General features: G+C 46.8%; 3 protein-coding genes across 5 annotated transcripts; 1 reads left to right on the plus strand and 2 right to left on the minus strand.

Annotated features, from left to right (window-relative positions):
- Positions 1 to 6: 6 nt before the first annotated feature.
- On the plus strand, positions 7 to 6,227 carry NEPRO (nucleolus and neural progenitor protein). Its single transcript, XM_042031825.1, has 9 exons — positions 7 to 226; positions 399 to 553; positions 1,334 to 1,410; positions 1,518 to 1,649; positions 2,015 to 2,092; positions 2,969 to 3,330; positions 4,015 to 4,076; positions 4,526 to 4,776; positions 5,233 to 6,227. The coding sequence occupies exons 1-9, from the start codon at positions 22 to 24 to the stop codon at positions 5,627 to 5,629; spliced, it is 1,719 nt and encodes a 572-aa protein (XP_041887759.1). The 5' UTR covers positions 7 to 21; the 3' UTR covers positions 5,630 to 6,227.
- A 419-nt stretch (positions 6,228 to 6,646) lies between these two features.
- Positions 6,647 to 9,148, minus strand: TAF13 (TATA-box binding protein associated factor 13). Its single transcript, XM_042031832.1, has 4 exons — positions 9,059 to 9,148; positions 8,857 to 8,935; positions 8,285 to 8,382; positions 6,647 to 7,293 (listed from the first exon to the last, which is right to left on the minus strand). The coding sequence occupies exons 1-4, from the start codon at positions 9,083 to 9,085 to the stop codon at positions 7,123 to 7,125; spliced, it is 375 nt and encodes a 124-aa protein (XP_041887766.1). The 5' UTR covers positions 9,086 to 9,148; the 3' UTR covers positions 6,647 to 7,122.
- A 1,371-nt stretch (positions 9,149 to 10,519) lies between these two features.
- On the minus strand, positions 10,520 to 15,387 carry GTPBP8 (GTP binding protein 8 (putative)). Of its 3 annotated transcripts, none has more exons than XM_042031834.1 (7): positions 15,073 to 15,387; positions 14,628 to 14,726; positions 14,036 to 14,166; positions 13,592 to 13,691; positions 13,058 to 13,176; positions 12,487 to 12,613; positions 10,520 to 11,897 (listed from the first exon to the last, which is right to left on the minus strand). In XM_042031834.1, the coding sequence occupies exons 1-6, from the start codon at positions 15,364 to 15,366 to the stop codon at positions 12,529 to 12,531; spliced, it is 828 nt and encodes a 275-aa protein (XP_041887768.1). In that variant the 5' UTR covers positions 15,367 to 15,387; the 3' UTR covers positions 10,520 to 11,897; positions 12,487 to 12,528. The 3 variants fall into 3 exon arrangements, with proteins under 3 accessions (XP_041887768.1, XP_041887767.1, XP_041887769.1); XM_042031833.1 differs by having other exon boundaries at positions 10,520 to 11,900; XM_042031835.1 differs by lacking the exon at positions 14,628 to 14,726 and having other exon boundaries at positions 10,520 to 11,900.
- Positions 15,388 to 22,613: the final 7,226 nt, after the last annotated feature.

Below are 22,613 nucleotides of genomic sequence, written 5' to 3' on the forward strand. Positions count from 1 at the left end.
CATCAGCGGCAGCCCCGGGCCATGACGCACCCCCGCGAGGTGACTTGGTCCGGCCCGCGACTCTCCCCGCCGGCTCGCCTGGATGGTCCTGCCCACGCAGGGCTCGCCGCGCGCAGCGGGAAGATGGCGGCGCCCAGGGCTGCGTGGGACGCGCCCTGGAATCGGCTGGATGTGCCCTGGCCCGCGAGCAGCGCCACGGTGCTGCTGGCGGCCCAACACCCCGCAGGTCCCGGCGCGGTGCCGAGGGGGGATGGGGGGTTTTTGAAGCCGCTCCCGGGCGTTTGCGGTGGGTGGTCGATTGGTGGGAGCCGGAGGCGCGGCCGGGGCGGCGGCGGGCGCTGAGGTGGTGCCCGGTGCTGCTGCCCGGCGCTGAGGCGGTGCCCGGGTCTCGTCCACAGTGAGATTGCTGTCGGTGCTACGGCGGCGGTGCGACATCGCCGGGAAGCGGCTGACGGGGCCGGGCCTGGCCGCCGAGGGACGCGTGCTGCGTGCCGTGCTCTACGTGTACCACAGCAGGCTGCTCCGGCACCGGCCTTACCTGGCCCTGCAGCAGGTGAGCACCAACCCCGCCTGGGCGGCAGGGACCCGGCAGCTGGGTACTCCCGGCTCCCAGTCACCACTCCCTGAAAAGCCTTTGGAGTAGCACTTGGCGCCCGGAGCATCGTGCAAAAAATGTGTGGGAGCAGGTGCATTTTTGTCCCCTCATAGTTGAGCCCAGTGGGTTTCTTGGCTCTGTACAGCGAGTGCAGTTCCCATTTTCCAGCCGTGGTCTCCAATACTCACACTGAGATCTGAAGTAGGTACAATTCCATACCTTTGAATACATGAGTAATACAGGGACATCATTCTCAACTAATTGTAATAATGGGAGGATGGAATAATAATCCTAGCCTACTTTATTAGATACTTTCTGGTTTAAGCTGAAAAGTGAACACCTTGCCAATTTTCCAGGAAAGGGGGTGTCATCATCTTCATTAATAATTGTTTCGAAATCGAGCAGGAATGGTGCTTACCTTCTTGATTTGTTTATGTGTTTTCTTTTTGACAGCCAGTACTAAAGGCCATTGTATACAGCAGGGGAAATCATGCAGCACCAATTAAACACGGCCTACTCCAGTCCTTCACATAATTCCTTATTTTCAGTAGAGTGATGAAGGGATGTTTTTCATCACAGTGCAGTTGCAGAAACATCCCAGAACATCCCATGACACAAACCTGCAGTTTGGGCTGTTAAACTGATAAGGAGAAGGTGTCATTTAATATAGTGACAGTTCTTTGACCAGGGCACTCAGTATCTCAAAATACCAGTCAAAGGGATTTTCTTTTTTTAAAGGTAGAACAATGTTTGAAGCGCCTATGGAAAATGAATCTGGTGGGCAGCCTGGAAACTCTGGTAGAACTGATTCCGAAGTAAGTGTCATGGTCCTATATCTTGTACTATCCATTAACTCCATCTGCAGAGCTAAAGGAAGAGGATGCTAGTTCATAACCAACCCCTCATCTCTGTATCAACACAGGAAAAATGCATCCGAAGCCCAGACAGAGTGCTTGGTTCCCAGCCAGCCTATGCTGGAAACAGTGGCTTTGAAGGTATTGGGAGGCTGCAAGCTTGTACTGCGTCTACTGGATTGTTGCTGTAAAGCTTTTCTGTATCCTTTTTTCACCATAGAAACTTTCTTAGAGTTCACCAGTAGCACCTCATGAGACCAAATCTGGGTCTGTTCTAGGCCCCTCCCTGTATTGCTGATGGACTCAACTGTGCAATTCATTTGTACAACTTGAAGTTTCTTTGATAGCCAAACACCTTATTCACCTTATTTTCAAGTTATTATGTAGGAAGCTCAGGCTGTTGGCTGGCAGCTGTTCTGGCCTTGAGCAATCCAAAGTTTGGCTGCTCATCTCCCAGATTATTCCAGGATATCGCCTTGCGAATTGCCTCTAGTTGGTGTGTTCAGCAAATCTCATTACATGCTGTTTATTTTTTTTTTTTAACCTTAACTGCTGTAATGTTCAGCTTGTCCATTAAACACCTCTGCTCGAAGGAATTCATACTCCTGAACACTGTGGCTTCAGGGCTCCTGAGCCGGCTCTGGTTCGTGTGTTCAAAAGTCTGTCTTGTTTGTGTCTGTCTGTTTGATGTGCCTGTCAGGGAGAAGGGCTTGTAATTAGGCTTTGCTGCTAAGGGGAGCTTTATTCAGTTGGGAGGAGGAGAAGGGAAGGTCCCTCGATGCTTTTGGACTTGATTCTAGCACCTGCAGAGTTGTGCAAGTGAGGAGAGACTTCTTAAATGCACTTATGAAAGGCTTTGTTCTTGGATCTTAGCAAACTGTATGAAGCTCTAATGAAATCAGTGTTAGTGTCAGCCTGCCACAAACACTTGGTGCTCTGTGCAGCAAGCAGTAAGTCCTGCCTCATGCTGAAATGGAAAGGCTGGGATAAACATGTTCTATTATACTGCTGAGTTTTCCAGGGAAATTGGTGTTCTGATCTCTCTCAGTCTGCGAGAATAACTGCTGTCTGTAGCTGAAGGAGTAACAGCATTGTTAGAAGAACTTTCTTTGGCACAAGAAATCTTGTATCTCCAGGAAACGTAGAGCAGGCAATTCTTTGGCATCAGGCTTAAGGTGGTACAGGGTGCTTTTGTGGGAAGACTTCCTGGCGACTGATTTGGATGTGACCCAAGAACCTGATGGGTTCCAAGTGTGGCACTCAGCAAAACTGTACAGAAGCAAAGGGGCTCCTGATCAGGAATTACTAGTTAAGTCACTTCTACATTCTGATCTGGAACAGTTCCTTAAAGCTCAGACTTAAGGAAAGCAGGGTGATGAAGTGTAAAAAAGTACATTTGTACTGAGGGGAAATAGGGAAAGGGCACCTTGGAATCTCTTACCTGAGCTGAAGGTAGTTGTTCAGTGTGCATAATGTTTTGCTAGAGGAGACTCCGTACTTTTTTGTCCTCTGTCTTCAGGATTCAGTACAGGTGTGTATTGCAGACCCTCACATCCTTGTATGGTGCGCTGTGGACAATGCTTCATCTGGTATCTGAGACCCAACAGACACCCTATATCAAGGGGTTTACCTTCCCTTCTGATATCAGCGACTTCCTTGGAGTTAATGTATCCTCTGAGGCGAAGAAGCAAAAGGCTAAAATGCTTACAACCAAAAAGTCTACCAGCTGGATGAAGAAGCTCTTCCCAGCAATGCCAGAGGCAGTATCAAAGGTTGGGAAAAAGAGAAAATCTGAGACCTGTACAAGTGCCGTGAAAAGCCATAGCATCCCGTGCCCCGTGGACATTGGAGAGACAGTTGTGGTGCCCAGAGCCAGGAGAGGTAAAGCCTTGTGCCACAGTGTAATGGTTTCTGACACCTCAGAGACTGACTGCAACTTCTGTCCAACAGGGCCAAGCAGTTCTACTGCCCACAGTGTGGTTCTGGTACAAACCAAATTCTCTTCTCCCTGTCCTTGGGAGAAGAGAATGCTGCATGTACCCTTGCCTTTATAAAGCTGTGGATAATGTCAGTATCATGATTTTTTGGGGGGGTTCTTTTAAACAGGATACAGTCTGGAGAGAAGCAGGTAATGAATGCAGTATATAGGTCCTGAAAATAGTTACTTGTACTTTCCTGATTTTGTGTAGATAACAAGCTAAGGGCACTGTCTGCAGTCCCTACAAGAGTAGGTGAGGCTGTAGGTACAGGATACAAGTATCCTGCACTTGCTGTTCTGGACTATGCCCAAGTCTTCCTCTGCAGTCACGGCTATGGCCAGTGACTGCAGCCATCCAAGTGTTGGTGTGAAGCTTTTACCCATTGAGCTCTACTTTGCAGCCATCTGTAAACCTCTGCATGCTCTTCATTCCTTGCCAGCTGCAGTGCACAATGAGTGCAGTTCCCTTGAGTCTGCCTGAAAATGTTGAGTACAGGTGGGAGCCTGCCGAGAGCTCTGTGGCATTTCCATGCAAAGAAATAAAACTGTCTTGGTGTTGTAATGGGAACTCTCCTCTCTCTCTGTAGGGAAGCACCCAGGGTTTGATGTGAAGACCTTGCTTAGGCCATCCAGACATCCAGCACAAGAGGTTTGTATGGTATTGTTTTATATATTAGGTTGGTGGTTTCATTTTTTTTTTATGTAATAGGTTTTTTTTGTTGTTTTAAAGACTCTTAACACTTGAAACACGATATCCCTGATTGAAAATGTCCCTTTTTCCTGCCTTATTTTTGCCTAACAACCCAAGTTAGTGTAGAAGCTTTTCACAGAAAATTGCTACTTATTTCTGCTTAGGAATTTGGGCATTTGTTGGTTTGTCACATGAAATGACCAGAGAGCAAGTCAGTAGTAGACAGGAATACAAATTCTAATTATCTGCCTCTTCTTTCTGTATTCCACAAAACAAGATCGCTGTTCCCTTTTATCCTTAGAAAATAAGGAGTGTTCTCACAGAAACCCCTGTGTTCTGTTCCCTTCCAGCAGAAAGGATCAGACACATCATCTTTTTACAACACTTTCTGTTACTGTTTGTTTCAGGGTCTAAGCATTGCATCAACACCTTTTAAAGCGAAGTTGGCACCACCCTCCTCTCGGATAGCAAAATCACAGCATACTGGATCTTTTGTGAAGATGGTCCAAACAGCTGCATCATTTGGGGAGCTGTCAGAGGCACTCAGAAAAGCTATTCTGTGGTGCAAAACCAACAAATTCAAATCAGAAGCCTATTTTCTGCGTAACAAGTTGTTGAAAAGCAACCGGCTGCACCATGTGGAGGCTCAAGGATGCAGGTAGTTTTGCATGGGTGTGGGATTTCTGAGTCTAACACTTTATATTTTAATATTAAGTATTTTGCTCTTGTATAGTGAAACACAGTGGTCTAAGCCATTCTTTTAAAATTCAAACAGGATCACTAGTTCAGGTTACTGGGCACTCTGACGTGAGCATTCTGTTTAGCTTCAGTCACTTGTGAAAGGATTTAAAAGGCTAACAAATGTACAGTACTTAAGAGGGAGGATGAAAATGCAACTTAAATTATTTCATGTTTAATTGTAACAACTGTATGAGACAAGGGCTGTCTTTATTCAGACTGCCCTGGCTACTATTGTACAAGGTGCTGTTCTGTTTCCTTGGTATGATAAGGAAAATGATAGATAGGGCTAATAAGCAAATCTCTCCGAACTCCAAATGAAGTAACATTTTAGTAGCTGATAAAGTTCTGTTTTGTGCACTTTCCTCCCCTTAAGCTTGAAGAAAAAGCTGCGCTGTGTCAAAACATCTGTCTGTAAATGCCTCCTGTACGGGTCACAGCACACGCGCTGGCCAAAGCAGCGCCTCGGGGCACGGTTCTGCCGAAGGAGGATCACATCATCTGCGTGCTTGAAGACAGCTCTACAGACCGCTGGGCAAAAGCCTCCTGAGCTTTTTGGGCTCTGTGAGAACATTTCATCCCTCATCCTCCCAGCTTACCAGGATGGGTCTCCGAGTCAGGAAGAACATTGCAACATCGATACAGGACATGACAGACTAAGCACAACAGGGACCCCTAAGCGGCTGCTGCTGGAAGCAAGCCCTGGCCCTGTGTCGAAAGAAGCTGCTGAGCACACAGATATTGATTCTATTTTTGCAGCAATAGGTGTCTGACCGTGGACTTGAAGGAGGAAAGAGGTCAAGTCACTCTAGTTTTTTGTTGTTTTTTTATTAAGTAAATCCCTCTGAACCCTAATGGTGTGTCAGTAACTCACATTCTGAATTCTGTTAACAAAATAGCAACCATTTTATTATGTTTTTGTAAAGCAGCTTTTTTTTTAAATGGCTGGTTTTTTATTTTTAAGGGTGTTCCAAATACCTGGATAGTATCTGTCTTTTTACATAGCCTTGTCCAGGAACAGTGACTTTGTTACCCTTACTCAGAGTTCCCTCTCTACTGCTTGACCACATGTTAAATGCTGCTGTCAAATCCACAGTGCAAATAGTTACCATCCATGGGAGAAGGCTGCATCTGATCACTTATTGCTGCTTTGGACAAAAGACTTGCCAACACCTTTCCAAGCCTTACACCCTTCCTTCCGTGCTCCTTGTACAGGGGACAGCCTTGATGTGCAGTATTATTGCTGTTTCAGCATTTGTTATCCTTGTTCTGAAATGAGGAATTAACTGAACCTACCTCCCCTGAGCTGTTCCAGAAGCAGGGGAAAGCACAGCTGTGGCCTGCAACAGTAAATTCCTGATGAACATGTTTCTCACTGTCCCCAAAATCTTTTTAATCTAAGTGCAGTTTCTGCCTGGTTGGCAATATAAGGCACAGGTACCCCATAGTGTTAGATAAAGCAGTGGGCTTAGTGGTGTCTGCCAGGCTCTTGCTTGTAACTAATTCCCACAATCAGGATCACCAGGAAGTATTAAGGAAAAAAAATTCAAAGTGAAGAATAGGAATCTGGTTTAGTACAGAGCAGCTGTATAACAGCAGTATGGAGGGGGCTACAAATAAGTAGTACAAGTAAATCCTGAGTGGGCTAAGTTCAATTTCTTAGGCTTAATAGTGGTAGAAAATAAAAGAGCTGTGCCCACTGAGACAAACAAAAATAACCTTCATAGCTTATGAAGTGCTAAACTCCCTGTATTACCCACCTTGTGTGAACTGGTCAATGTACATTTAGCTGTGAAACGGGAGCACAAACATGTTTTATTCAAAAAGCATATACAGAGCAAAGAGCACAACTTTGATAGTAGTTTGGGCTTAAGGTCTTTATACAGATAACCAAGATCCATTTTCTGGGTTTCCTGTCACAGGAACACCCAGTGACAACTGAAATTATTTTAGAGAATCGTGAATCATCAGCCCTCGAGCCGTCTGACTGAACATAGGCCTACTTCAAACAGACTCCTGCCATTGCAGGAATTTTTACAGCTCTTTTTCTCATTTCATCAAACGGTATAAAAATACCTAAGTATACCACATACAATCAGGTAACATTTCAGCTGCTTGAATATTTCTCAGAAAAGGCTGGGAGTGAGGGTAGACATCCCAGCAGTGACCTCCATCCCGAATAACCCTTCCAAACAACACACACGATCTTCCTTCTTACTGAGCAGCAGATGCCCAAATAATGCTCCAGTGCAGCTTGTGCACAAAATCAAGACCCATAGTTTGCTTCATCAAAGGCCTTTCTGGCTCGTTTCAGTTCTTCATTCATAGTTAGGAGGTCTTTAACTCTGGCAAACTTCCGGGGGTCCTTGCGTATTAGAAAGACAATGTCCTCAACCTGCACCCGACCCTGCCGCCCGATGGACATGGCCTTGTGTGTCTGTTAGAGGGGAAAAAAAAAGATAGCAGCATTCCCTTGCCATGGTGGTTTTTTAAGCTCTCAATTCCACTTTATTTCCTGTCATTTTATAACAAAAAAGCAAGCAATTGCAGGTTCTGGGCACCATCATCCTAGTCACAAGAGAACTTGCCAGAAGACCATGGACTTACTCTGCTGTCCCAAGCTGCCTGTCACTTAGACCCCAAACATACCACTATATATACATTACATAATGGTATCAGAACTAAGGCCAGATCACATGTAGGACACCCAGCCTGCAGAATACCTGAAGATAAGGCACAACTTGGAAGCAATGTGAGGTAACCGTATCAGAGGACAGTGTAGGGACAGTGTATCCATTTTGATAAGGATAGGCAAGACCAACCTTTCAAAATAAGAAGGGGTCTGTGAGAACATCTCATCACTCATCTTCCCAGCTTACTAGGATGGGTTTCTGAGTCAGGAAGAACATTGCAACATTGATACAGGAACAGGACATGTCAGACTAAGCACAACAGGGACCCTAAGCAGCTGCTGCTGGAAGCAAGCCCTGGCTTGGATACTTTGAAACGCTATCCAGATCCGGAAAAGTAATGGCTTCAGGCCCAAGAATGCATTTCTTTTGTAGGGCAGAGTTAAGTTCCCATCCATGTACAGACACTGGGCAAACATAGAAAGTTGACAGACTTTCAAATCTGAGCCTTATCTTCTGTCAGCTGCACATACAGTGACGCCACAGTGAACCCCAAAGTCAGATGGGTATTTCCTCTCCTACAATACTAACCTGCTACTTAAGGACTTCAGTGTTCCAAATCTACATGGAGCAAGATGCATAAATTTTGTTTTGATCTTGGAAAAACAAAATCCAAGTTTATGTTTCTCCTACTAATGCCATGAGTTTGGAGCCTGAAGTAATGCAGAGGTATTAACCTTCAGAAGGCTAAAAGTTTTGGTGAGGATGTTTTGACTGTGCTGTCTAGAGCTGACTTACCATTTCTGTGATAAATTCTATTACCAGGTCCTCAAGAATGTCCACTGATTCTGTGTAAGGGTTCTGGTCGTCCCCGAATCCATACATCATGCACCTTACTGCACAAAGAAACACTCAGCATGAGGCGTCTTTCATCCATTCAGTGCTGCACACATCTAGTTAGAGCTCACCAGCCTGCACATTCCTGCACCAGGACGGCACTCTCGTCTGTCAGGCAGGACAATTCTTGAGAAAACATACAGGAAAAAAGCAGAAGCCAACAAAAGCCAGGTGCTGTACATACAGAAAATCATGTCTGAGGACAGGCTCTCTGAATATTCATTTAGGCTGTAAAGCACTGCACACTGACAGCGCAGCTGACTTCGGGCACACCTAGGTTCAGAGGATGCACTAGTAGTATTTTTGAGGGGGGTCTACGCGGCAGCTTTCTGCACTTGCAGCCAAGGCACAGAATGAAAGCCGCTGCTTTGCTAAGGAGCAGTGAGTTTTGGGCCCCCATAGCTGTGAGCTCGAAGTTTCAGCTGAGTGACCCGTCCGCGCTGGGCAGGGCTCTGTGGCCCGGCCCGACTCACGCTCTTTGGAGAACAGCCTCTTCCTCCTGCCCTGCCCGCCGTCCAGGCCCCCGCCGGCGTCCTCCGCGTCCTCTTCGAACTACACGGGCACAGCGAGGAGAGGCCGCGGTCAGCGCCCGGCTGGCGCCGGCCCCTTCCCGCCGCGCTCCCGCCCGCGGCTGGGCTGCGGATCGCCGGGAAGGGCAGCCCCGGCACCACTCACCGGCACGTCCTCCTCCTCATCCGCCATGGCTGCCCGGCGGCCCGGAACAGCTCCCGCGGCCCGGCCCCGCCCCGCGGCCCCGCCGTGCTGCGCTGCGCTGCGCTGGGCGGGGCGGGGCGGGCGGCGCTGCCGGGCCTGCCTGTGCTGAGGGCACCGCGGAGTGGCTGGGGCGTGGGTCTGCTGACCCTCTCCAAATCTGTACACGACACTCATTATTGGATTGTCAGATCAGGATAGCGTGGTTTGAAAGTGAGCTCAGGAGGTGTCTGTTCCACCTCCCTGCTCGAAAGAGGGTCAGCCACGAGGTCGGGAAGGATGTCTTTTCACAGTCTGTTCGGTTGGCAGGGGCTTTTCCTTCCCTTCTGCAAGGCACACTTGCCCATGTTCACAGAATCACAGAATATAAAGGAGTTGGAATAATGGACCTTAAAGATGATCTAATCCCAACCCCCCCTTCTATGGACATGGACACCTCCCAACTAGACCAAGTTGCCCAAAGTAAGTCCCCTCTTTCAGTTTGTACCCATTCCCCCTTGTCCTATCACTACAGTTCCCGATGAGTGCCTCTCTGGCTTCCCTTTAGGCCCCCTTCACATACTGAAAGCTTGCTATGAGGTTTCCACCTTCTGGACAGCCCCAACTGTCTCAGCCTGTCTTTGTAGGGGAGGTGCTCCAGTCCTGTTGTATTTCATACAGTTGCTGCCAGCCCCTTTCCTCCAGCCCTGCCCTTGAGCATGTCCACTGTTCCCCCCGGTTTGGTGCCCTAAGCACGTTCGATAGCAATGCACCTCCTCCAGATTACTTGTAAAGATGTTAAATTGGACACATTCCAGAATGGATCCTTGCAGCGTTCCACTTGTAACTGCCATGCAACTGGAGTATGAACCACTGACTTCTATGCTCCCAGCTCAATTATTCAACCAGTTTACTGATTTACTAGTGCACCTGTCCAGACTGCAATGTTCTAGTTTTGGACACTGTTGCAAAAATACTGCCTTTGTAGTGTCAGGGTTATGGTGACAGACCAGACGAGACAGAGGAAGAAAATGGAGAAAGTACTGCTGAAAGACCAGGGAAGATGCACAAGGTGAAATCCTTTTCCACAAAAGCTAATACTCAACATCATTTCAGTAAATAACAGCTGTAGAAGAGGCAAAGCTTTACAAGGTAATGATAGGTGCCTGCAGTGAAGCTTATGCACTGCAAACAACTGAAGACATTTGAATTTAAAACTGAATTTAAAACTGACATGAGCTCTACTGTGTATGTATGCTGCCAAGCCCACCCACCACTCATCAGTAAGGGGCAAAGAAAGGGAGAGCTTTTGTGTCCCTGGCCTGAGAAAGTGCAGCTCCTCACTCTGCAACACAACAGGTTCCTCAAGAACTTGGCAAAAAAGGTCCAGTAGTGTGTCAAGACACCTGCTTACCCAAAGCATGTTCCCATGAAGGCACTTAAATATAAGTTTTACTGTTTAGGGAGAGGACTTGATTTTATTTACTGTTTTGTCACAGGGGCACTGTCACACTCAAGAATCAAACTTTAGTGTTCTCTCTTGCAAATGACTGAGCAAAATGCAGGAGTTATTCCAGTATTTGAAGCACTTCTGAATAAAACCAAGATGTGTCCAGAGGTAAAGCTGCTTCTTCTGGAGAAGATGGTACCTAATGTTCCATGCACACACATCCAGTTTGTTTATACAAATGGATTAACTGGACATATTTAATGTATTTAAGTGGTTAGTAAAAGACTTCCTAGCACTGTAAGGGATTGTACCATAATGTAATGTAAGGGGGTTTGTTCTGAAGAGGGACTAAAACCAGAACTGCACTGTTTTACATTTTTAGGGTTATTTTCAGAAGCTCTTCAGTCAAGGCTGAGGCCTTGAAAATTATAGCCTTGACAGGATTGATCCTTTTGGAAGATCCTGGTTTTAAGATACTAAGGAAAGATCCTTCCTGAAGTGTTCACTTTCACCTGTTCTATCTGTATAGCTACTGCTGCACTTCTAGGATCATGCATCCCCTGGGCAAGTTTGCTCTGTAGCAATTTGGGATTAGAGATAAAATATTAACAGAATTACAGGTTTGATCACTGCTAAGATGCAGAAGCTAGAGAGCCAAATCTACATCATTCCTCACATTCTCCACTCCTTACACATATGCTGAAAACAAGATCTTGCCTCATGTCTAGTTTGTTACAAGAAATTGCACGGTGAAAGAAAGTGATATTTCTAGTCCTTTTGCACCCTCAGAGTGGTTTAAAAAAGAACTTTCCTTTCTTGAGGTTTAAACACTTAATGCAAGTAACTTTGACAACTGCATAACCACATTTGGCCATGTTAAGACATGACAAAGACTGAGTGCGAGGGTTTGACACAGGCACTTGGTAGCTTCGGACTAAGTTCTCCTGTATGAGTGCTGCTATTGATGGCTGTCCTTTTGTCCAGTTCTGCGCCTTGTAACTGGACAGTTTCAGGTGCTCTTAGCCAGACACAGCTGCATTGGGACACAGTTCCCCTAAAAGGCACAGGGCACATCAGTGTTGTGCTTCAGCTGCCAGGGTAGAGCGACACAGATCATGGATGGTGTGCCTCAGATCTGGCAATTCATCCACGTGCAGCTGCAGAACTTCGTGCTGGATCTCAAAACAGGAGGTAGATGCAGCACTGATGACAATGTGCAGGAGAGGGCTCCTCTAGATGTTAGTCTTTTATTCCACTCTGTTTCAAGCCAACAGTGATGGAAAAGCAGACCCCATCAAAGATGTGTTCTTTCCTTCATCCTTGTGGAACAGGGACAACTCAGTGCTGCAAGCAAGGCATGCTATCCTGCTGTACCTACTGAACACAGGACACAGAAGAGTTACAAAAGTAAAATATGCATGACATCAAACACACCTTCACAGACATGCTGGCTATTTCCACTCTACATGGCCTTAGAGCAGGTAGGTTGCACACGTGGTAGGTTTTGGCCCCCACTATTCTAACCTTAATTGAGAGGAGAAAACCTCTGTGTATCATTCAGTTCAACTGGGCAAGTACAGTTTGCTTAGTGTTAGGGCCGTAGTTTTTCTTTCCTAAACTAAATGCGTATTTATTAATATTACTAGACTATCTCTAATATCCTAAATACAGCAGAGCTTAGGCATGCAGTCATAGCTTTTTGAACATTTCATTGAAGGAAGAGAAAATTTATTAAAACTTCCCTTATCTTTGGAAGTTCTCTGCTTTGTTTCTCCTTAGCACAATCATATAGGTTTTATGAAACAGTTTTTTAATAACCTGGATTAATTCACACTGCAAACTTCCTGAATCAATGAACTTAATAAAGAAAAATCTTAGCTTTATGAATACTAATTTATTATAAAATACTGTATAGTAACTTGGGTTATTTACAACAAAAGCCCCAGATGTCTGGTTTTGGTACCTTTTGTTCTGGTTGAGCCAAGCAGAGCAGGAGTTGGTCTTTTCAGCTGGCCTCTACAGTGGGCAGGTTTCCAGTAACATGGGCTACAAAACACCTGAGCAAATGAACCCCTGAGAACTCCACAGAACTGTGGAAACAGAGGCATGGAGGTTTAGTGCCAGATATTGCTGTGTATTGGAGTAATAAAGGCAAACAGCCATTGGCTGTGTTCAATTACATGTCCCACACTACACCTTGGGAAGAGCCTGCACTTTGGCTGTGTAATCCTACAATTACAGCTGCTATGGTTACCAGAACTCCAAATAAAATGGCAAAGCCCACTAGCATGTAGCACAGGGACTGCTGCCCGCCTTTGAAAAGTGCCAAAGGAAGAAGCACCCTTCGAAACAAGCTCCACTTACTTGCAGAAAAAGGGAAAGAGGGAAAGGGACTTTTCCCCATCAGCAGCCCACCCTCCATCCTTGGGGCACAGAGAGGTGCTGCATCTAGAGCAGACAGACCTGTTTTAGGTATCTTGCCCTACTGAGCTCATCACCAGAAAGGAAACAGCAGCAGTGGAGAGGAGCTTTACCTGACCAGGAACAGCTGAGGAAAGCATCCCTGAGTGTTCTCCTTTACAAACTCCTGGATCTCCAGTACGTTCTTTAACAACACTCCCCTGGAAGCTCGATCAATTTTTGTTAACACCATCTGCGTGGATCCAGAAAGGGAGGATTAAAAGAAGAAAGTAAGATTATTTTGCTGCTAACCTGGAACATCTGTAAGAGTCCCGGACCATCTTACAAGGCAGTCTGAAAGCTCTGGTCATATCTAGGGGGAAAAAATGGTCTAATACACTTCACAAAAACACTTCTACAGCCTGCATAAGGAATGAGCCTTTTCAAGCTGAGCATTGGAAAAAAAAGTATTTATTTAATAAATGACACAAAAGACCCTCTTAAATCCTACTTGTCTCCCTCAACACACTTTAAACCTATTTTATTAATGATAAAGCGTGTGGGATTACTGCTTAGGTAGGTCAACTTGCATAAGCTCAGGTACAGGGTACACACCTTTACAGATTATGTGTACCTTATAACCAACTCAAGAATGAAGCATTACGTACCACATAAGGAATCCCAAACTCTTCCAGCATCTCTACCGCAATGTTATCCGTTTTCTGGAGTCCAACTACACCATCAACTAATAGGAAAGTCCTCTTCAAGCTGCCAGAAAAACAAGCAACAGTAAATGCCACCACTATTTCATGCCTGCTCTGCTACTTCCAAATCCATAAGTAAAAACAAGTAACATGGGATCTGGGTATAGGAAGAGCCAAGAAAAGCCATGCATGGAAACTGAGGGTCAGCATGGAGCAGCACCTCAATCTTTCCTACTGTTTTGATCTGTCAGAGTATGAGTGAGTGACACTGCAGAAGCTTCCAGGGAAATGATGTCAGAACTAATGGATGGAAGCAGCTATCCCTCTGCATTTTCTCCCCTCCTTACATGACACTGTATAGGGGTGTCTGGCTGTCCTTTGGCTGTGAGGTACAAGTAGGTCCCTTACTTGCGCCGTTCCTGCAGATAGGCCTCCACCATCTCAACAAAGTCCTGCGGGGCACGATAGCCGTATCCTGGCATGTCCACCAGAGTAAAGTACTTCCCCACTTTGAAGAAATTCATCTTCTTGGTATGGCCCTGAAGAGAGGATTTAGACAAGATGAAGCACAGGAATGGTTTTAAAAAAAGCTGCTTTAAGCAGTGTACGAGGAGATGCTCTGCAAAACATCTCTATACCAGATCCCCACCCCCCCAGAATGCTTTAAACTGTTCAGTCTCCTACCCTTGTACCCTATCGTACATAGCTCTATCCATAAAACAGACTAAAAATACCTTAATGAGTCTCTAAACTTGGCTCTCCTCAAACGGCTTTATGGCACCAGCTCCTTTGTCTGGCTGAAGAGCTAGGCTGGGCTCCTTCTGCCTCTTCCTGGGCTAGAGCAAGGCCAGTGCCAGCCAAGAGTTGATGGCCACCAGAGCCGGCACCTTCTGTCATTTCAGGCTACTGAAGAGCTTGTTCCCTCCAACCCTTCTCAGCCTTATCCTCCGGACTGGTACCAGCTTATGACCCACGGAGGGAAGTTAAAAATGTCACTCACCGGAGTTTTTGACACTCTAACTTCCACTTCTGGAGCCAGCGAAAACAAGGCCCGGATTAAAGATGATTTCCCCACATTGCTTCGGCCAATGAAGCACACCTGCAGGGGGAGAGGCAGAAAGGGCACATCTACACCTGCCCGCCTCTCGCTACAGCCAGTCCTGGTCATTTCCCAGCCCGTGCTGCCAGTGGGGGGGACAGAGGTGTTCTGTGCCAGGCTGCCGAGTTGTACAACGGGGAACAACAACAAATAAACGATTTTTTTAAAAGCAGCAGTAAGTGCCCCACACATTGCACAGCGCTCTGACACTGCCGCCCAAAGCTGCACAACCACTCCACCACCCCTTACCCCCGCAGCTCGCCCAGCCCGGGGTGGCCCGGGCGGGGGGAAGCCGCTGTCCCGGCACGGTCCCAGCCGAGGGGCGCGGGGGCAGCGCTCGCCTGACCTCGGGCAGGGCCGGCGGCGGGGCATGGTCCATGCGGACGGCGGAGCTCACGTAGTCGATGGGGTGCCCGCGGTCGGACATGAAGAGCGCCTCGGCGCGCTGCAGGGCGGCCAGCCCGGGCTGGAAGAGGCGGAACCGCGCCGTGTCGGTGCCGGGCGCCAGGTACCGCTCCAGCTTCTGCAGCGGGAACACGATCCCGGTGCGGCGGCTCCGCTCCAGCCGCAGCACCTGGGCCAGGGCGGCCAGCGGCGGCGAGGCCCGGCCCGCAGCACGGCCCGCCCGGGGCAGCAGCATCCCAGCGGCTGCGGGCGGGACCCAGCCAGCCCCGGAAGGCGATGGGCGGGACGGGGGGAGGGACAACGGGGCGGTGCCCCGGGTGCCCCCGCCCAGCCCGGGGCTGTCAGAGCCCGCGACGGGGTGTGTGCCCGCCGTCCGGATCGGCCCCCAGAGCGGCCGGCGCTCGCCAGGCCCGGCTGTCTATGGAATTACAGAATGTGCTCAGTTGGCAAGGACACACAAGGATCATCAAGTCCAACTCCTGGCATTGCACAGCACCATCCCCGAACCACACCATGTGCCTGAGAGTGTTGTCCAAACACTTCCTGAACTCTGACAGGCTTGGTGCTGTGAACACTTCTTGGGGAACCTGTTCCACTGCTCTCTGGGGGAAGAACCTTTTCCTGATATCCAGCCTAAATCTCCCCTGACACAGCTTCAGGCCACTCCCCTGGGCCCTGTCACTGGTTACCACAGAGAAGAGATCAGTGCCTGTTCCTCCTCTGACCCTCATGAAGAAGTTCTAGACTGCAGTGAGGTCTCCCCTCCTCCAGGCTGAACACACCAAGTGACCTCAGCTGCTCCTCATACAGCTTCTCAAGGCCCTGCTCCATCCTTGTTACCCTACTTTGGACACTCTCTGATAGCTCTATATCCTTCTTATGTTGTGAGCAAAACTGCACACAATATTCAAGGTGAGGCCACCCCAGTGCAGAGCAGAGCAGGACAATCCCCTCCCTTGCCCGGCTGGCGATGCTGTGCCTGATGCCCCCCAGGACAGGGTTGGCCCTCCTGGCTGCCAGGGCACTGCTGACTCAGATTCAGCTTTCCACTGACCAGGACCCCCAGGTCCTTTTCCATGGCACTGCTTTACAGCATCTCATTCCCCAGTCTGTCCATAAATCCAGGGTTGCCCCATCCCAGGTGCAGAATCCGGCACTTTCCCTTGTTGAACGCCATATGGTTGGTGTTATAAATAAAGTATGTAATTCATGCTATTATGTATAAAACTGAAATGTAATAAAACCACGCAGAGTTTCAAACCCCCCCCCCCCCCAACCTGGCTAAGAGGAAAATTCCACAACACTAGAGCAGTTAAACAAGAAGGTTTTTTTCAGCACAAATGTAATCAATAGGTGAGAATTCCACCCCAGGTGGGGTTGGATCTTATCACCGGGACATTAACACTATGATGACTTGATCACCATCTTCTGATATCTACATCTCAGCTGATAAGGAATTGGACATTCTGGGAACTAAAAATAACTGTTCCAGGAACCAGAGATGGACCACTCATCATCCAAGATGGACAATTCATCAGACCCAGGAAAGGCTTTGTGCAGTCCAACTTCAGGAAAAGAATACAATTAATTTCGACTCTGCCCAGAAACTGTATAAAAAGGAACCAGCCAAAGCAGCATTTGTGAAGTTGGGAGGTCTGGTGCGATAGAGATCAGATCTTTGCGTGTTCACCCAGCTCCGACCCCGGGCTCGGGGCTGCTTTTCTTGATCGTGGCTTTTGAGACCGATATTTCGGTCGCATAATAAATGTTATTTCTTTATTCATTCTGATTGGGCTATTATGCTTATCTCAGTTGGTGATTGCCCAGTCCTTTAATTCATCGAGGTCTCTGCGCAGGACCTCTGCCTTCGAGGGAGTCAACACCTCCACCCAGTTTTGTATCATCTGTTCAGCTCTGGGTCTTCTCATGTGTGTTCTCAGCCACGCTGTGGAGCTGCTGAGGGCTCCGTGTGCTGACGCCCTGTTTGGCCATGGAGTGGGGCAAAGCAGTCCTGTCCTATAGCACCATGCAGCTCCTGGCTGCAGACACCAGTTTTCCAAGCACTAGTCTGATAAATATAAAAATTAAGTAATTTAAGAAAAAAAAAAATCCGTTTCTTCAAGGACTACTATGTAGAGGTCAGTTCTATTTTGGATAAAATAAACCCAAACCAACCACAAAACTGTTGGCACCTGTGTTCACACTACAGTAAGAAAACCCCTGAAATTTTACAACTTTATTGATATGTATCAGAGTGCTATTTGCATATCAAAAAAACACACAAAGCTTTTTACATTGTTCTCCGTCATGACTACAGTTCATAGGGCTGCAAAACCACAGAAATAAATGTATGTCCTTGAAACATTTCACCTTTAAAGTATTGCAATTTTAACACCATCAAATGAAAGTAAACTTCATCAATATCTTTATAAAAGTAATACATGAAAATATCCTGATGTTCAACCTTACACTCAGGCCAGCCTGGACATCCTGGGGAACACTGCCTTTCCTTAGAGACAGAGACTCCCTTTTCTTCTGCAGTCACAGCCCTCTGTTTAAAGCCCTGTAAGTCTGGATGGTTTAATTATTACAATGAATAGATTAAGGCCAGGAAGGACCGTTAGAAGATAAAGGCAGCCAGCAACCTACATGTTTCTCAGAGAGAGCTCTGAGTATTTTGTAGTAAGACAAACTTCTACTGAAATCCATAAGCTGCTTCTCAAATTTATGATCAGTGAAAGTGGTTAACAGTGAGAGGTTAATGGTGTAAACCTAGAGAAAAACCCTGTGTTCTACTTCAGTCCTGTAAATTAAGTCCTCTTAAAGCCTGCTTTGTTTCACAGCAAGACAGAGCTCAAATGTGTGTAGCTCAGGACAGACCACAATCACTGGCTGCTACATGCATACTTAGAAGAGTGCTCCCAAATAAATCTACAGATGACTTTTATTTGGAACCTACAGGGCAGGCCTCTCTCCTGTCACTGCCTATGGCACAAATAACTATAAATGCAGGAAAAAAAAAAAAGCAAAACCTTTCAAGAATTACTTCAGGAACACTGCTAATCCTTTTTTTGGGGGGTTGCTAAAGCAGCAACCTAATTGAATTGAAATCTGTGGTGAATCTATTAACAGAAAAAACACACTGGCCAGAGAGAGATATGTTCATAACCACACTAGTAGGCAGATTTCCCTGTTTCTATGCCAAACTGTGACAAATGAAACAGAACAAGTGCTTTTAGCTACTTTTGCCTCAGAGTCCCACACAGCTCACGGCTGCAGGGAGCAGACTTGCCTGCTTCAAATTACCCTGCAATAATTACCCCTGTCAGGCAAACGTTCTGCAGCACATTACACCCAGAACAGCCAGCCAGACACAGGGGGAAAGGCAGCAGAGAAACCAATCGTCCCATTTAACACTACATCTGCAGGTGTGATGATGGGAACAGAGGTGCCCTGTTCACAGGCCAGGGTCCCAGCCACTAATTAAGTCTCTCTTTTTTATGTGACAACATAGGTGGCAGGAACAAATTAAGGTGGTATAGGACCTTTTGCCTACTTCTAATTACAGCAGAGGGTGGGATAAACAAGAGTATCCAGCAAACCCACATCTAAAACCTGGAGACTGGAACTGTACATTTCAGTGGAAGGTGGGTTTTTTTTCCTGGACTGAACTGCAGTTGAGGTTCTCTGGGGGCAGACCATACAGAGATGGAAAATGGAAGGTTACTGTGGACAGAGCTGGTAAATTAACAACATTTAAGCCTGCTTTGTGTCTCCCCTGAAAGACTCTACTTTCTATTGTGCATGTTATTGCCAAACATCAGGCATTCACACTGACGTTGCCTATGGCTCATGTCTGCGGCAGCAGATGTCTCTTTTCAGTTGCTGGTTATGTAGTTCAAATGTTAGGGAATTACTACAGAAGTAATTTAGTCCACATTAAAAACTCTGACAATCATTCCTCTGGAGTTTGAAAGAGGGATCTATAACCATTGACACTGACCTAAATCCTAAACAATAGTCAAGAGCATGGAGCTGGAAGGAAGTGGCAACACCAGTTGTCTTGTCTGGTCTGATTTTGTCTATCCTAGCATTGTGAGACAGGTCAAACCATCATTCATTTCAGATATCTGAGAAGAGTAGCTGTGAGACCAGCTGGAGATGGAGTTCTGGGAGAGTAGTGAGGTGCATTTGGGACAGTTGGTTCAGGTTCTGTGAACGAAAACCAGATGAGGTCTTGAGTTTCATTTCCACCAAGAGAAACTTGGACCAAATATTGTCACCAGGAAGCATGCTGGAAAGGACAGGGTGAATGCACCAGCCTGTCTGCTTTTTTTGTGACATTAAGAGCACTACTGCCTGTGTCTGAATCTGTGCTTGCCCTTCAAGTACATCTTATGTTCTTTTCACTTGGAAGGTTTCAGTTGTCAAGCAATAATGTGCTGAACTTGGTAATGATTTCCTTGGACTATATTTTTAATAATAATTAACAAATTTATTATAAACACAATTGATGGGAGGTTTTATGATCAATCTGATCACCCTGTCAAGCTCTACTCTTTGGTATCAGGGACTTGTCCTGACAAGTGAAGTATAATGGGATTTTCAGACATTAGGCTCAGAATGAAAGTTTTACTAAGACTTAGAAGAGCAAATTCCAAAAATATGGGATCTGAGAATGCAGCTCTAATCCTTCTCCTTCCTAATCTACAGTAATTATGCAAATTCCTGGTTGTTTTTCTAGTTTGCTTTTGTTAGTACAGGTGGAACAGGTCACAAAGCTGTGATCTTGAGACTCTCAGGGATCTCTGCATGTCACAGCAAACAGGAATGTGTTTTCTTTCCAGTGAAATGCCCTGGAGTCCTCAACTATTTCTTCTGTCCCCACTATAGTGAGGGAAATTGGTTCCTAGAAGCTTTGGAGTGTCAAGGCAGAAATTGCCGCCTGTGCTTGACTCCATTAAAAGGGCGGCTTATGTCCAGAGCAAAAGTGGGGCAAATGTTTTCACACACTCATTCTTCTGCTGGACTGGGCAGTGATGCAGAGGGAAAAGGCAACCTGAGAGATCTCCACAGGGAGATGGGCTCTGCAGCTCATTCAGACTCTGCTTGCCAGCCATGTTCTTTATCCGCTGCCCCAGGGAGAGGACCTTACAGAGGGAGGGAGTGAAAACAAGGCCCAGCGTATGTGAACACAGCCATGAAACTGGAGATGTATTCCTGCCTAAGGAGAGAATCACAGCTCTTGGGCTGGCACAGACATGGCCTCATGCTGGCGTGTCCCAGGGCAGGCATTTCTCTGTGAACTACAGACCAGACCTCCAAGGCCATGAGTGACATCCCTGGGCACCATCTCACATGCCCTTATTGTTCTTTCCCTCCTCAGGGAACAGCAGAGTGTCAGTGAAAATAAAATAAATAATATTTATCAAAATAAAATAATCCACCATCAAACTACTTGTATTTAGGAGCCAGATTGTTACTGTGTTTTGAGGAGATTGGATAAAAAAACTAAAATCTTTGTGCGCTGTGGTTTACACAGCAATGCTTAGATGTCTGTTGGACTGCACTGTCCTTGCACAAAAACTCAGGACACCATTCAGGGTTACAGCTGAAAATACAGTGCACAGGAGACCAGACAGAATCCTGAACCAAAGGCAGAGCTGGAAGTATATTTATGATGGATGTTGAATTTCTGAGTGCCTCAATTTGCTTCAACCAAAAATGCCTTAGAGTTAAGCATTCAGATTCAACATTTAGAAACACCTTTGAGTCTTCCCTGAAGTCTACCAACAATAAAAAAACACCAAAAAAAAATCCCCACAATGAATCAGTGCTGTTTTGGCTCAGTTTAAACTCCCTGTCTGCCCTAAAAGGTAAGTGCTATTACTTGCCTGACACGTAAGATAGAGATTAAAGAATAGATAGCATATTTTAGGACTGTTACGTTGGTTTTACATGTAACAAACACATCAGAAAGAACATTGGCACGTCGTCGTGGTTTGACACTGGGCAAGCACCTAGCATCCACAGAAGTTGCTCACTCACCCTCCCCTACCACAGCTGGGCAGAAGAGAGAAAAAAATTAATGAAGGGTTCATGGGTTGAGATAAGGACCAGGAGAAAACACTCCAAGGGCAAAACAGACTCAGCATAGAAGTACAAAGTGAATTTATTACTAACAGAGTCAGAGGAGGATAATGAGAAGTAAAACAAGTCCTTAAAAACACCTTTTTCCTTCCCCAACCCCTCCCTTCTTCCCACCAACAGCGCAGGGAGACAAGGCATGGGGGTTTTGGTCAGTCCATCACCTGAGATTTTTTCCCACTGCTCAGAGAGAGGAGTCCTTCCCCTGTGAGACCGTGGGGTCCTTCCAACGGGAGACAGCTCTCCATGAACTTCTCCAGCATGGGTCCACTCTCATGAGCAGCAGTCCTGCCACACCTGCTGCAATGTGAATTCCCCCACGGGCACACAGCCCTCCCAAAACTGCTGTGATGGCCGCTCTTCCCCGGGGTGCAGTCCTCCAAGGACAGGCTGCTCCAGCCTGGAAGCAGGGGCCCCTCTCTCCACTGGATGTCCCACTGGATCACAGCCTCCTCCAGGCATCCACCCACTCTGGCATGGGCACCTCCCTCAGGGGCTGTGGGTGGATCTCTGCATCCCCCATGGATCCCCATGGGCTGCAGGGGCACAGCTGCCTCACCATGGTCCTCACCAGGGCCTGCAGAGGCATCTCAGCTCCAATGCCTGGAGCACCTCCTCCCCCTCCTTCTCCACTGACCTGGGTGTCGGCCTGTTGTTTTCCCTCACATGTCCTCAGCTCCTCCTCTTCTCTGACTAGAAGAAAAATTGTGTGCACTTTGTTTTGATTTTCTTCTTAAATATGTTATCACTGAGGTGTTCCCAACCTCTCTCATTGGCCCAGGTTTGGCCAGCAGCATGTCCATCTTCAGAGCCATCAGGGATTGGCTCTGCCAGACATGAATGAAGCTTCCAGCAGCTTCTCACAGAAGCCACTTCTGTGGCCCCCCGCTACCAAAAACCAGCCCATGCAAAACCAACACACAGTTCTATGTAGTCTCATGCACCGAGATATGAATAACCAGATAAAAAAATATGTGGAGGCATATCAATAAATGTATTCCCATGCAAATGTAAGAGAGACAGCATTTTCAGTCCACTTTTGAAGCAGAGAAAAGGTTGCAGATGAAAAGAAGAGCATTTCTCCCCCACATTCACCCAGATGCTTAATTGTTCTGTATGTCAACTCATGATGTAGCAGCAAAATATTATACTCATGTAGCAGTTGGCATTATGCTGGTGAATGCAGTCCTGGGTGAATTACTTTCTATGTTACAGTCATTCCTAATAATGCCCTGAAGAACTGTACAGCCTGAGACTTGAGACAAATGAAATTGCCATGTAACTCTAGAATCTGGGAGTTTATTTTAATTGGATGTTTTCTTCTTCAAACCTAGC

This window comes from Corvus kubaryi, unplaced genomic scaffold, assembly GCF_017639235.1.
Source record: "Corvus kubaryi isolate FWS band 111438036 unplaced genomic scaffold, C.kubaryi_AGA036_p1.0 37341, whole genome shotgun sequence".
Lineage (NCBI taxonomy): Eukaryota > Metazoa > Chordata > Aves > Passeriformes > Corvidae > Corvus > Corvus kubaryi.

What these genes read in the sequence shown, in the direction of transcription:
- TAF13 (XM_042031832.1), bottom strand. Translation starts at nt 9,085, where the DNA reads ATGGCGGATGAGGAGGAGGACGTGCCG. An exon ending in ATGAGGAGGAGGACGTGCCG is followed by an intron (nt 8,936 to 9,058) that starts GTGAGTGGTGCC and finishes GTGCCCGTGTAG; the next exon opens with TTCGAAGAGGACGCGGAGGA. An exon ending in TAGAATTTATCACAGAAATG is followed by an intron (nt 7,294 to 8,284) that starts GTAAGTCAGCTC and finishes CCCCTCTAACAG; the next exon opens with ACACACAAGGCCATGTCCAT.
- NEPRO (XM_042031825.1), top strand. Translation starts at nt 22, where the DNA reads ATGACGCACCCCCGCGAGGTGACTTGGTCCGGCCCGCGACTCTCCCCG. An exon ending in TGTTGCTGTAAAGCTTTTCT is followed by an intron (nt 1,650 to 2,014) that starts GTATCCTTTTTT and finishes TGTAATGTTCAG; the next exon opens with CTTGTCCATTAAACACCTCT. An exon ending in GTGGAGGCTCAAGGATGCAG is followed by an intron (nt 4,777 to 5,232) that starts GTAGTTTTGCAT and finishes CCTCCCCTTAAG; the next exon opens with CTTGAAGAAAAAGCTGCGCT.
- GTPBP8 (XM_042031834.1), bottom strand. Translation starts at nt 15,366, where the DNA reads ATGCTGCTGCCCCGGGCGGGCCGTGCTGCGGGCCGGGCCTCGCCGCCG. An exon ending in TTAGAGTGTCAAAAACTCCG is followed by an intron (nt 14,167 to 14,627) that starts GTGAGTGACATT and finishes TCCTCTCTTCAG; the next exon opens with GGCCATACCAAGAAGATGAA. An exon ending in AGTTTGGGATTCCTTATGTG is followed by an intron (nt 13,177 to 13,591) that starts GTACGTAATGCT and finishes GGATCCACGCAG; the next exon opens with ATGGTGTTAACAAAAATTGA.